Source organism: Osmerus mordax, chromosome 26, assembly GCF_038355195.1.
Source record: "Osmerus mordax isolate fOsmMor3 chromosome 26, fOsmMor3.pri, whole genome shotgun sequence".
Taxonomy (NCBI): domain Eukaryota; kingdom Metazoa; phylum Chordata; class Actinopteri; order Osmeriformes; family Osmeridae; genus Osmerus; species Osmerus mordax.
In genome coordinates, this window is record NC_090075.1 from 5,703,255 (window position 1) to 5,718,103 (window position 14,849).

Below are 14,849 nucleotides of genomic sequence, written 5' to 3' on the forward strand. Positions count from 1 at the left end.
ATTAACTATAATGCGATTGTCTCGGTGTACATTTATTGTCAGGGTGTTTTCGAACATTTTGAGTGAAACAACGGATTTGACAGAAAAACAATACAAACTTTTTTTCATCGGAGTCTGAAGCCTTAAACTCACCTGAATGTAGCCTTCTTACGCTGTTTTGCGCATATCGATGGTACAGGTCATTCCTCCCAATCTACAGTTATTCCATTCCGAATACACTTGTAATCCTGTGAATTTCTTAACCGTATTTCCTTATTGTCCGTTGGTAAAGACGCTACTTTTCCATTGCCAAAGTCGTATAATTTGTACGTGACTTTCGGTGTAGCTCACCGGAAAACCTCAGCACCGTGGACACCGGACAGCTCAACGTGTGTTCTCAAAAAGTGGGAGGAGTCCAATGCAATCATGGGCCTCTGCTGTTGAATATTCATTAGCAAGAACTTTCCCGTCTTATCCCTATCATTTTAGGGGGCCACGGAGCAGCTGTAGGCCTTTCAAGTCCAGACTGGATTATTAACTACATTTTGTACATGATCCATGTATATTTGCTCAATTTACTCTCTTGATACTATGGTAGATAAGTTAATTAAGGAACGTCCACACTAGATTGATTTATAATATCCCACTGCTATATTAACACTCAGAAAATGATTTATTTTTGAATACACAAAAATATGTCATCATAAACAGACCTTATCACTACCACATCACAATATGTGAATCACAGACCCATGTAAATATACTAAAGGTATCATTTTTATAACATCTAAATCATAAGAATAACTTGTTATGGTAGAGCTGAACCATAGTCACATTTACATTTAGTCATTTAGCAGACGCTCTTATCCAGAGCGACTTACAGTAAGTACAAGTAGGGTGAAGTGCCTTGCCCAAGGACACAACGTCATTTTTGCACATTTTTGCATTTTCCCTGACACACATAGTCACACATAGTATTAACACTAACTTGTCTAGTTTTTATGATTTAGTGGCTCAACTCAGATGAGCTGGTATTAACATCCGCCGACTCCATTTCCTCCTCTATGTCCTTCTCCTCTTCATCCTCCTATTCACCTATCGCCTTCCTCTTTTCCTTCGCCTTAGTTTGTTCACCCCGCTGCTTTCTGGAAGGCAGGATCTGGTCAGAGGCCATGAACTTGACCTCAACTTCCTGTTGGGAGCCCTCTTCTTCAGGTGTGTTTTCCTGTTTTCTTGCCTTCCTCCGAGTCTTCATATAGCTGATGTTCCCACCCTCAGCGGCCACGGAGCCTATCAGTGCACAGACACAGTCTGTCAATCATAATCAGTTCAGCAGATAGTACTATGTAATCTGTCTGTCCTCAGGGATCATAATCGTAGCCAAATCACCTGAAGCCTTGATATAGTACATATGTAAACAACATCTGGTTGTTTGTATTTATTTTTTATATATTTAATTATTTATTTTGTTCATTCCTCTGTAAAGCATCCTCGGGTGTGAGAAAATAGGTAAATATAGAACTACTTTAGGTGTTACAGCCAAGAAATAAGATGACAGATTTTGGCATCCTAGAAGTCTAAGAAAGACCTCTTAGCACTTCATCTTCAAAGGGGTTAAGATAAATCGGAAGTATTCTATGTGAATCACATTTCCATAGGTCTTGAAAATGAAAATGCATAGACCTTTTCTTTTCTTCCTACAAGCAATGTCACAGAGGGCTTCACATATACCTACAGATAAACACTTGTGACCAACCTACACCCTCAGCTCTCTGGATGTGACTGTAATGCAATGCCCATATTTAGGCTGTCAACTGTTCAGTGCAGCCTGCTTACTGTGGCTGCTGTTCTTATGGCCAGCTCACACATACCAATGAAAGAGCTGTGAAAGGGTTAACTTCTTTCTTAATCAGTCGGCGTGTATTTCCCGCAATCTAATACTGTGACAAAAAGTCTGAAATGACTAATCTTCATAAACATCGCAGGTTCTTTTTGTAAATACCGGGCTGTTTATATTTAGCTAAATAACCTAGCTGCTAGGTCATTAGCATTGCTTGTCGAGTAGTGATGAAACAGCTATCTGGGCCTGAGGAGAAAAGCACCATTTGTCTCCAGGCCGGTTTCACAAAGTATCACCTGTTTTGGCTTCAACACAGCAACCCCCTGTCATCCCAGAGAGACCTGAGCAATCCCCTTGGCAATCTTCTGAGCTTGCACTTCTAATCCCATCTTAGACCTGATCGCCTATCTGAGCCTGCTAACGCCCTTCCCCCCCCCCCCCCCCACCAGCACACAGGTCCGTCGCCTCGGGGAATCACAGCCCCCTCGACCACATCACCAGAGTCAGGATGAGATGGACAGGCTTGCGGTGGAGGAGGAACGTAAACAATGGTGCCGGTAATAGAGCCTGGGATCGTCTCTCTGGCTTGAGGAAAAGGGCTCAGCTGGACTAAGAATAGAGAGTCTGTCGGCCAGGGACCAGATTTTCTTACCTCGGACTAACTGGGGACGGAAAGACAAAGAGAGAGAAAGAGAGAGAGAGGAAGGGAGAGGAAGGGAGAGAGAGAGAAAGGAAGGAAGGGAGGGCGAAAGAAAGAAGACTAATGGAGGAGAAGAACTACACTATAGCCCTTCCTGCGGGTCTGAATCCAGCATACCAAACAAACACACTCATAAAGACATTTAAATAGTAAATAGACACAGCAGACCAGTATCTCCCCGAATTAAATCGAAATGTTCCCCTCTGATCTATAAGCCCCTTAACCCCAAGGCCATCTGTCATGAGGAGGGCTTTTTGTTGTGTGCTAGAGTGTGTGTGCTATCAGTTGTCAGCATGAACGCCACCTATATTTAAACACAGGTACAAGTGTATGATCATTTTGTGTTGAAAACCGAACTGTAGCTTCAGCTTGGTCTGCTAACCTGTCTGCAGTTTTTGGAGAGGAGCGAGGCTTAAGACCAGAATGCATTGCTTCCCTTAGCTAGCTCGGGGGGGCGGGGGGGGAGAGATAATCATCAGCAATTAGATTGCTGTTAATCTTTCGATGTCATCTCGACAGTAAATGAGCATGGCCCAGCAACTGTGGCTAGACAATGGGTAGCAGTCCGCACCTGGTTCCACCTTAACTATTCAAATCAGTCCAAAAGGCCACCAATCAAAGTGCATTATTACAGCGTCATAGGTATAGAATATGGAGGTTGGATTCATTGCATGTTGCCATGGTGAAGAATACTGAATCGAGCCATACACACATACACACACACACACACACACACACACACACCCTCCTCTACAACCTGTGTTGATTGGTTTAGGACAATGTCCAGGTGCATTGAGATCTATTGAAAGCCTCTTTACACAGACAGAAAGCAGGCCAATGGTAATTACTTTATTCAAAACCTAGGCTTACTGAGGTGTATCATTTATCATGAGCAACTCCTGTCACAGTACAGCCTCTCTCTCCCTTGATCTTCCCTCCATCCCTCCCTCCATAAAAAAGTGACGTTGTCTACTCCACACATTCCACAGTATGACAGAGTGTGAGATGGGGAGAGAGAGAGAGAGACTATGATGCTGAAACAGACATGCTACTGAGGTATGACTAAAGCCTCTCCTGCTTTCTTTCCATGTGGGTCAGAGGACGCAGACCTGCAGCTGTGGACGTCTGGCCCAGATCTACCACAGATAGAGCAGGCTGCTCACAGATACTCTTGTATCAACGATCAATTAAAAAAAATTTTTTAACTGTCAACAGTGAGGTCAGGAATGACACAGTGTCCTAAATGATTCGTGAGGAGGGAAACAATGAATCATATAGAATATAGATTGTATTGCGTTTGGTCGCTGGGACTTCATATTGGCCTTTAATCCAATGGTCTTTAATGATCTGGCAGTGTGTGATCAATTCCCTCAGGTCAGGTTTGGCTGGGCAGCTTTCACTGTATGCTGGAGGGGAGAGCCTAAATGCCTAAATGGCAGAATTGACCTGCTGTGAGTCTACAGGGTCTGCAGTACTGACCTGCTGTGTGTCTACAGGGTCTGCAGTACTGACCTGCTGTGTGTCTATAGGGTCTACAGTACTGACCTGCTGTGAGTCTATAGGGTCTGCTGTACTGACCTGCTGTGAGTCTATAGGGTCTGCTGTACTGACCTGCTGTGAGTCTATAGGGTTTGCAGTACTGACCTGCTGTGAAGTCTATAGGGTCTGCTGTACTGACCTGCTGTGAATCTATAGGGTTTGCAGTACTGACCTGCTGTGAGTCTATAGGGTCTGCTGTACTGACCTGCTGTGAGTCTATAGGGTCTGCTGTACTGACCTGCTGTGAGTCTATAGGGTTTGCAGTACTGACCTGCTGTGAGTTTATAGGGTTTGCTGTACTGACCTGCTGTGAGTCTATAGGGTCTGCTGTACTGACCTGCTGTGTGTCTATAGGGTCTGCAGTACTGACCTGCTGTGAGTCTATAGGGTTTGCTGTACTGACCTGCTGTGAGTCTATAGGATCTGCAGTACTGACCTGCTGTGTGTCTATAGGGTCTGCAGTACTGACCTGCTGTGAGTCTATAGGGTCTGCAGTACTGAGCTGCTGTGAGTCTATAGGGTTTGCAGTACTGACCTGCTGTGTGTCTATAGGGTTTGCAGTACTGACCTGCTGTGAGTCTATAGGGTTTGCAGTACTGACCTGCTGTGTGTCTATAGGGTTTGCAGTACTGACCTGCTGTGAGTCTATAGGGTCTGCAGTACTGACCTGCTGAGTCCCAACTCCCCTCAGAGGTGCTGGTATTGGAGGGCCTCTGGCTGGATGGTGGGTCTGAGTAAGACCTGGACTTGGCTGACAGGAGATGCTGCTGCAGGTCCAGGCAGGCCTGCAGGTACCTCCTCTGGCTGATCTTCACCATGCTGATCCTCTGACAGTGAACCTGGACCAGACATGCAGGGATGAGAAAACTGCAATTTTTCAATACAAAATGGAAGCGGACAACCTTGTCACATGTGAACCCCTTGAGTTGATTTTCCAGTGTGTGCATAACAAGCGTATTCGCTTTGCCTCATCAGGGAGAGTGAGAGTGGCAGCGTAAGGGGGCCCTGGATGTCAGGCGCTGGACTGGGTCCCAGCTGAGGCAGGGATGGTAAGTGGTGCTGGATCCGCCAGCCAGCCTCTCGTCCCCCCCCCCAGAAGCCCTCCACGCACCTTCTTCCCGTCGGGCTGGAGGACGGAAAACAATCTGTCCGCCCGCTCCAGGCGACAAGGGGTTGCTATGACAACCCCGGGGAAGAAGCGTCCGCCTGAGTCTTCGTCCGCCACCAGGACAAAGTCCCCCATCTGAGGAGACACGGGGGTGGACAGGAAGTTCTGGATGATGGGATTCAGATTTCTCTGTTTATTTAGGTATATAAAAACACACATTTTTCATGCATTTATAAAAAGCATCTGTGCCTGTCTCACTGTTAGACGAGGACACGGCTGGGCCCCTCCCACCAGGAAGAGGAACTCGGGAGGCACGATCTCAGAGCCTCCGCTGGTGAACTCCACCACCGCCCTCCTCCTCACACACTCTCTCACCGTACCTACGGCAAGCACGGAGGGACATAGCAGGAGCCAGAGAGGAAGCACAGTCCAGGAGTATTCAAGGTGTGTTCCGAATTGTTACGAGTAACATGTTGGTCAGACACATTCATTACATCCAGGACATTTTCAGTTCCCGTTCAAGAGGGATGGGGATGGGGGTCGCTTACCAGAGTTGTAGTACCCATCAACCTCTGACCTGGCGATTACCCTTTGACCTCTGAGAGGGTCCGGGGGTCTCCGGGATGCCTTCCTGACTGGGGTGTTCGATGAACTGTTCGTGTCGCGTCTTGCGTTCTATGTAAACAGAGGAACAGAGAGAGAACTTTCTGGAGAACAAACCATGCTACTCTCCAGCTACTTCCTCCTCGCAGGATTTGTAAACAAATAAATAAAACAACATGCAACTAGACTGATGTCAGGACATTTGGAATAAACAGAAATGACCAAATTACTGTGAGGTTTAAAGCATCCTGAAGCAGGTCTAATTTCCCATTGTACTTCAATCACCAGCTGATTACAAGAGAGATTGTGTCTTGTCCGTGTGCAAGTGTGTGTTTGTGTGCGCGTGTATGTGTTTGTGTGCAAACCTATATCAGAGGCTTAACTGATACACTGTTTGCCTTTGATTGCACAGCTGAAGAATGATTGGATTTATAACCCCCCCTCTTGAACTGCTTGTGTGACTTCAATGTCAGACAAGGTGAACAGAGTAATCCCGACAGTCTCCAGGCTCCGTTTCAGTCTGCTGCTGTCACCTTGTCGTCACCTGGCCTCAGAACCTCAGAAGCACAGAAGACGAGGAGAGCAGAAACAAACTCGAATCTCACGGGAAGGTTTCAGATTCCACAGAGGCAACGGAAGTGACTCTAGAGTCCGTCGTGAGAGTGTTCTAGAACGGCGTGACTCACGGTGTGAAGGCTCCTCCTCTCCTGGGCGGCCCGCTGCAGGTCTGAGGCCTGCTGGAGGAAGGAGAGGCCCATGTGGATCTGCTCCTCCAGGAGAGTGACGTCCTCTAAGGCCAGGGGCCAGCCCAGCCGCTCCAGGGCCCCCAGCAGGGGGGACCGGTGGACCCTGAAGGAGACCGGCTCGTCGCCACCAAACCTTCGGGTCACGTCACACAGCCAGGTCGGAATGAGATTCTGATTAGCTAGTTCTTATTCTAGCTGTTCATCAACCACCAACACAGAAACCCCAGTCTAAATACTATCGTCATAAATTCAATTAACTTTATTGATACCGTAGGAAAGTCAAGATTAGGTTTAATCCACTCATATGTAGTGTACTCACTGATCTCTCTCCTCTTGAGTCAAACATCTCCACACCATCCTGTTCAAACGCCTGATCAAGGAATGAAGAACAGCGGATGTTTAATCTTTTAGGATGAAGAAACCAACGACGCTGTCGTCAGTCACAATACAGGATGTGGTGTTCGTGTGAGGTCCACACAGAAGGGCTGGGCTTTCAGGACCTTTCATATGCATTCAGAACCTTCTGGAGCTTGATCTTGTAGCCCTCCAGGTTCAGGGCCAGAGGGTTGATCACAGCCATGCGCTGCTTGCTGCCAAGGCTGATGTGCAGGAGAGGACAGGCCTGAAGTGGAGAGAAAAGAAACGGCTCACACACACATCATCCCAGGGAGTGGTGAACATGCAAACAGAATGGTGTGCGTGTGTGTCAATAAGACGAGAGCGAGCGAGAAATTATTTTACAATTCCGAGTCCATCAACACTACACTACACATTGTCTCCAGTCTGCTCATCATGGCTCCGTTGCCATGGCAGCGTGGTTTGTCATCCTTCTAGGCCATTGAGCCTTAAGAGTGTCATCCACGTGAACCCACACCGCCATCATCATCACGCTACATACTTGTGCGCTGCTTCTAGAGAGCAGGCAGACACAGGCGCTTGTTTGCAGCCAATTGTCTCTGCTCGGAATGAATAGGAGGTTTTGGACAGTTAGTTGGGCTCATTTGAATAGAAATGGAAGAAACCAAACACGAGGAATGCTGTGTACCTCAGGTGGTCCTTCTACTCTCTCGGTGGAGGACAATAGCTGAGTGTGGACAATGGGAGCCGTGCAGCCGTGCTGCTGCAGAAAAACACCAGAGTGTTGAGTAGCACACAGAGGCTTCATCCACACTGAGCACGTGCGCTGGGGCTGTACACCCAATCAGGCTCGGCATAGACGTCAGGAAACACCAAACTCTGAGTAGTAGAGCTGACTGAGTTGTTTGGATTACTGTCAAGATGTATCTTGTGGTGTTTCTGTTTCATTGGGATAGAAAACCGTGTAGAATGACAGGAAATATAAGGTTGAGAGAGAGGGAAGGACATGTAGGAAATGGCCCGGGATGGAATCGAACCTGGGACCCTGTGGTGAGGCCTTTGTGGTTTTCTGCGTGGATTTCTTGGTAAAATATTTTTTTTTATCTTTATATAATATCTGATTATAGCGTTGATGAGTGTTTGCCTTGATTTGTTCCAACTTTTACTCATCCTCCCACTCTGAAACACTGAATCATCTGTGGCAACCGGACCTATTTCAATCACAACGCTGCCCCCTGCAGGATCTCAAAGGAAACACGGACATAGAAACGGAATAGCTGTTGGCCGGGTTACCGACAGTGAACCAATCATGACCAGGCGGACACACAAACCCATGTAGCTGTTCAGATCCACTGGCTTGGTGGTGGGTGGCACACTGGCAGATGACGTGCAAGCATACCTCATCGAAAACTTTGGAGAAGACCTGTTTGTCCAGCAGGGGGAGGTGTTTGGGGGTGTGGAGGATGGAGGCGGGAGTCACGGCCTCTCTGAAGGTGAGTCTCCTGGCCTCCAGACTGTTGCTCTTCAGCCACTCAGCGGACGACACATCCAGGGACCTGGGACACACGTGTAGGTTTAATGTGAGCCAACCCCCGTGACCGTTTGGGGGAAACCCCTTAAAAGTGAGAAGATGTTGAACCAAAGGGGGTCCTTTATTTTTGGTGTTACCCACTCCTCAGCCCTCCGTCCAACTTGTGAACCATCCATGACGCTTCATGCAAAATCAAGCCCCTCACTTCACCCTATATAATTCCTATCGTTTTTGGTTTTAGAATAAGTTACTAGGATACAGAGAGAACGTAGAATATAACAGACCAAAAGGCACCAGACTAGACCAGTCAAAAAGGCAATCCAAACCCCCAAATGAATCAGCTCGACACATAATACTCACTGCCTTGGTTTGATCTTTTCCTGACCTGTTGTGTCCCCATCCGAGGACCCCAACCTCAGTTCTGTCAGGAAATCAGGAAGGAACACTTCAGGTAATCAACAAAACTTCTCTCCAACGCTGCACTCACCTGAAATTACCGCTCATTACATTTCAAAAGGAGCCTCGGGGAAACTTCTATTTTGAATTATCGACTATTACAGTCAAAAGGATGTTTTAGGAATTACAGCCAATCGTGGGTCTCCTGGAAACCGCAGTACATGATTGGATGTTACAGAAGACCCTGCTCATGAGTCTGATTATAGCCTCTCTGTGCCTCTCCTCCTCACTGTATAGCTTTACTTGAAAATGGAAACACAAAAATGGCTTCCAGGAAAGTCATTTATTTGGGGGTGGGGGAGTCCATCCCCAGGTAGGCCTTGTTATTGTAGCAGCGTGCTGACTCACTCTGGAGGACTTGCTCCTGCTTTTCAGCGTTCCTCTGGAGGAGGAGCTGGGTCTCGGACAGCATCCAGTCCTGGGTGGGGCTGGGGGGCCTGTCGGTCAGGGTGGGGTCCTGGTCACTCCCAGCCAGACCGCTCCTCACAAGCCCAAGTATGCCGGCGGCAGTTTGTCCTTTGCAGGTTAAACAGACACTGATGATGGGATTCTGAGAGCTGCTTGTTAGGTACGTTTGTTTTGTTGCACTTTGTTGGGGTGAGCGATGGTTGGTTTTATAATAACCTTTATGTTCCTCTGGTTTGGGTTGGCACCTCTCCGAATGTGGTCGTTTGACGGCACTTCCGAGAGGTTCCTCTTTTTGGTGCCGTGTGCTGTTCTGCCAGGTGGGGGCGCTGTTACCCTTCTGACGTGCTCTTCCACTGTAGAAACAGCTGGGAGATTGTCTAAGCTTTTCCCTAAAATCACAGTGTCAGGGGTCAAACAGTTACGTCGACAAATAACGATCTCACCTATTGATTTCTCTCCTGCTCTCATGGTGGAACGCATCCAACATCACACACTCTGCCCGGAGACTCCGGACCCGTCTGAGGTCTCCCTCCCCTCTCTTCATCTCACACTTCAAAAGGTGGATATCCTCACTCTTCATGGGAAACATATGACAACAAACTATTCGTTGACCGTTTTGAAATTTTTTTCAACGTTTGTTTACCGTCAAACCGATCTAGGGGGCTATGGGACCGTGTCGTCGCTCGAATGAGCTGTGTATCAGAGTGTCACTGTCTGGTGATGATTTTAAACAAAGACAACTACAGCCTGCTTGTTGTACAGCGTGCTAAACACAAAGCGTACGCCGCTCAGAGGTTTCGATAAAGGCTGTGACATCGAAACGATGTGTCTCTGTTGGCTCACCTCATAGTGCTGGGGGAGAGGGGAGCCCTGAGTGGCAGGGTGATAGCAGTGGAACCTTCCCTGTGTCTCCCTGGCCAGATCAAGCAGGAAGTCGTTGGCCTCCTGGTCATCACAGTTAAAGGAGATCGTGTGCACTGGTATACTGGTAGGGCCCCAGCGACGAACCTGCTCCAAGATGCTCCCGATTGGCTGAGAGGTGTTAGTGACGAAACGTTACACTCAATGGGCTGAGGTTAAACTGTTATGACCTTTGAAAGGCTGTCGGCCCCTTGTGTCGGGGCAGTTATCTGCTCCATGCAAAGAATCACAGGCCAACAGTGACAAGGGGTGGCTTTTGATCTTTGACCTTGCGGTAAGTTAAGCCTGACAAACTGATCTCCTGCCACTGAGATAAGGCCGTACCTGGTCAGGCCTCCCATCTGTCAGAAGGTAAACAGCTTGCATGTCCCGGTCAGTGAAGGCCTGACCTAACGCTTCCAAAGTATTGGTTGAACCTGCAGCCTAAAAACAAGATTTTGTTTGAGCCATAATAGTAAACATGCATGATAAATGAAGAAAATTTGCTAATCTAATGTAGTTAAATGCTTTACAGTTATATCATTATCTAACTGAATTTCCCCTTTGTAATTCCATCCACTCTGAGATAACTCAGTTTGCATATTTCCATACAATACCGAAATGGAAGTAAACACAGGCTCATTTATAATGCTCACTCATCTGATAAAGTCTGTATCTGTGTCGACATAAAGCCTGTTTTACTGGTGTAGGTTAGAAATAGGCTACCTCTTCTAATTCTCCACACTGGGAAATCCAAAGCAACTGTTAACTTCCTGTTATCTTTGTGGGTGAGCACCAAGCTTTAGCAGATCTACAGCAGCTGTTTTTAGAGTCGGACCTAGCTCACCTGCAGCCCTTTGATCCACCAACAAACACTGTCCAGGCTGTGTGGGTTCACGTCTGTCAGCCTGCTCCTCCAACACGCTACCCGCGACCCGAAGGCCACAACGTTAATCTTTGACTTATGACAAAGTTGTTCCTGCAAGGATGAAATCCACATTGTTATGAACTCTGAAACAATGGGGGTGTAACTGTACCATTTAAAAAAATATATTTTTAAAATAAATTGTCACTTTTATTAGTTGGTGGATCTTGTCTTTAAGCAGAGGCAGGTGGTCTTTCATTGACTCGGAGGTATCGATGAGGAGGTAGAGGTGATCTTCTAGAACAGTCCCAAACAAGTCTTTGCTTCCACTTCTTAGCTCCGTTAATCTGAGCAGAGACCAAACATCTTTCCTTCAGAAAACCCCTTGTTGACCAACGGCAGATGGGACCTCGTGCCGCTTTATACTCTACCTCCTCTCGACGTTTTGAAGGAACGCGGCCATCCTCTCTTCATACCGCCGGAGCTTCTCCGCCGGGACGTAGACGTGAACGAGAGAGCCGTCACGCCACTTCGTGTGAGCGAAGCCTTCACAGTACTTAGCGTTCACCAGCATCTTTCTCCTTACCTTTTTGAGAAAAGTATCAGAGTGGAGGAAGGGATGACGGGTGATTGAACTATAATAATGACAAGCTATTCCATCGGGCGCAAATAAAACTGTATTTATCGATAATAAACCAGTTCACTCACGGCATCTGATTGGGTGGTCTTGTTTGTCGGTTGGCATTTGACGTCAACGACACCGTCAGAGTGGCGGAAGGCACAGTCTGCCAGAGCCCCGAAGACATCTAGTTTCTGAGGGATCAATCCAAACCTCGACAGCCACTCCCTGGAGCTGAGGCTCTCAACCGGTGAACACACATCTGGACACATGGAGTCTGTTCATATTGAGGTGAAGTTCAGTACTGTGTAAAAGTAAGGCTTCCAAGATTTTTCACATGAATATTGTTTACGTTTTTGGGGGCAGTATAGAAGTGGAACACTGAGAAATTTTTGGTAAATTATTTTCATTTTGTGATTATTTTTTGACAAATGTTTTTATCTGTGCCTAAGACTTTTGCAATGTGATGTATGTGGGCCATTTCCATTTGCTTGCTAGACCACTAGTGACGCTAGGCAGAGATCTCACCAGGGTGTGTCTGATCGGCGATGGTCTGTCTCTGGATGTCCAGAACCACGTCCCTGGCTCTTAGAGCCTCCTGTCTCTCCCACCACACCAGATAAACATCCTCTCTGACCCCACCTCCTCACACACACACACACCCACACACACACACGTGTTTTCAACACCCTCATGACATTCCATAATATGAAACTAAATGTATTTGAACTTGATTCATAACGACCTTAACGAAGAGGGACATTCAGCGGCCAGGAGAGCAGAGGTACCGTACCTGGGGGACGGCCTGCAGGCTGGGATGCTACCTCACTGCTTCCCCGCTTCTCTGCGGAGACTAATGGCTCGCCTTCGCCCCCTCTCATCCCTGTGTGAGCATGAAACCTCCAGGAAAGGACAGAGGCAAGGTCGATGGTGAGGATCCCCCTTAGGGATTCAGCTGAGGGACCTTCCGTCAACATTCAAAAGTCGACGGTAAAGATCCTTTCAGGTTTGATTCATGAGTTTGGTGCTCTTGTGGTAAGGCGGTAAATCCCAATGATCATCTTGTTTAGGAAAAATGCTTTTAGCTGCAGTTGTCCTCATAGCTGGACCACTCAGCACAAACAACAGGACATGACGAGTCAATGTCAAGTAATCTGATTGACTAACCTTTTCTTCAGTATTGATTGGTGGAAATTTGAGGAACTTACTTTATTGAGTTGGTGGGTTATTAGCAATGCACTTCGATCGAATGCATTAGAAAAGACTCAAGAACAGGACAGTGCAAACTGGGTACAAATACATAACCGAAGACAATGTTGCATGAATCATAACATTGCAAAAATAAAAAGTGTTGTTATGGATGGTTTGACCCCGAGTGGAGGTTCAGGTCTTTACCTCCCAGCAGTGAGCTGTGATAACTCTCTCAAAGCAGCAAGGGTTTCTTCCTCTTTGGACAGGAACAACACTGTATGAACTGGTTTCATGTTCCCTGGAGGTCTGTTCCGCAGCACGTCTGTGACACTGCCTTCGAAATCTCCAACAACAAACAAGTAGACTGCTTGAATCTGTTGGAGAAAAAATGGAGAGCTATATGTTATGTTACGTTTTTCAACTCTGGTACACAAGTGGCAACAAATTGAGAGCAGTGCTCAATTTGAGGGGGTGGTGGGGAAGGGCTGGGGAGGTCCTGTAACCGCCGTAAGATATATGGGGGAGTACAAATTCCAAACTGGGGGGTACCATGCTATTGTTATTCCCATCAACCCATCCACCATCAGGGACCCCCAGGGACCCAGGTCACACACCCACCGTCGGATCCTCCATGGCCTTCTGCAGGGCAGCAGTGGTGGAGGCCGGGCAGGACGGCTCCGGGGCTAGGCCACGCAGCCACCTCTCCGCAGCCCGGATGTGGTACTCTGAGGCGGCCACAGCTCTCCTCATCCACGACCTCACAGTGATGCCAGAGCTGCCGACAAACAACGTCAGGGGCGTAGGTTTGTTTTCAAATGTGGGTGGGACAGCCCCCGAACAGTGTGACAGCTAGGCTACGATTCAGTTACATCACACACAGAAAAAGAAAAGAGAAGAAAAAAAACTAGCCTATTTTATGTGAGGTTTTTTTATAGGTCTAGTGATTCATGCAACAATCCTTTTCTAGGCCCTGTTGATAACAGGTCTACGGAAGCACTAACTCAGACATGGTGAAGAGGTTCCTCACCAGATCAGGTTGAACTTGGCGACCCGTGACACCTGCTCTTTGAGGACCCTGCACACAGCATCCTTCCCCAGCTGGTCCTGAGACCCAATCCCACCACCAAGGTCCAGAACCAGGCTGACAGCATCTTCCTGGATCACCCCAAACACCTGTCTGCTGCCTGTGGTGAGCCAGGCCACCCTGCAGTGGTACAACTGGGCTTTTTCCTCCAACAAGAAGCACAGTTCCTGCAGTCGCTCTGGAGTGGCTGTCAGCTTAAGAAGAAGAAAAAGATACTAAACATGTTCTGAGGCCATCAGTTACAACTATACAGTTAGGCTATGAATTAATTTACGTTGTAACAGCTTCCATCTTTGTTGAACTGGGGAAATAAACCTTCGCCATACTGAGAAGCTACAGACTTCCTCAGAGACTGGACATAATCTGGAAGGAAACAACACGAATTACAATGAGGGATAGGTCAATACACCTTGTGTTTAATGTATGATATGAGATATGATGTTTTGCTACCTTCGCTGTGCCTAAAGCTGATTTGGTTGATGATCTTCGAGAGACAGAGTTTGCCTTCCTTTAGTCCGTGTGTCTTCAACCACACAGGCGAGGAACTCATCTGTTCCACGTCCTCCATAAACTCGTCCATTTTCTACGAAAGCTTCTCAAGTTCCTACATTTTTTATTTGCACTGAGAAACAAGTAATCAGCCGGCCTGTTGTTGACGCTAGAAACAGTGGAGTTGCTAGGCTTTGTCCAATCACCTTTCACTCTACTTCTGACCACCCCCCCCCCCCTCCCCCCCCCACACACACACACACACACACACAAACCCCAAATACACACACACACACGCAACATTAACTTTCGCCAATATTTTCAAAGTAATAAACATTTATTATTTTTGCCCAAAGTATTTCAGATGGCATTCCCATTGAGTAGCTATAATGGAAGTCAATAATACATTTTCACAAAAATTTAAGTTTGTATAC

General features: G+C 47.2%; 1 protein-coding gene across 1 annotated transcript; it reads right to left on the reverse strand.

Moving 5' to 3' along the window:
* Nucleotides 1–1,109: 1,109 nt before the first annotated feature.
* vwa3a (von Willebrand factor A domain containing 3A) lies at nucleotides 1,110–14,506 on the reverse strand. Its single transcript, XM_067229458.1, is given in 27 exon segments — nucleotides 1,110–1,157; nucleotides 1,160–1,269; nucleotides 4,741–4,897; nucleotides 5,170–5,301; nucleotides 5,425–5,546; nucleotides 5,715–5,841; nucleotides 6,456–6,648; nucleotides 6,835–6,885; nucleotides 7,016–7,137; nucleotides 8,272–8,428; nucleotides 8,764–8,824; nucleotides 9,208–9,375; nucleotides 9,484–9,620; nucleotides 9,711–9,841; nucleotides 10,111–10,299; nucleotides 10,513–10,611; nucleotides 11,015–11,146; nucleotides 11,241–11,379; nucleotides 11,464–11,618; nucleotides 11,741–11,928; nucleotides 12,180–12,296; nucleotides 12,445–12,551; nucleotides 13,047–13,216; nucleotides 13,461–13,617; nucleotides 13,870–14,120; nucleotides 14,201–14,289; nucleotides 14,377–14,506. Coding segments are annotated over 27 exon segments (3,639 nt in total).
* Nucleotides 14,507–14,849: the final 343 nt, after the last annotated feature.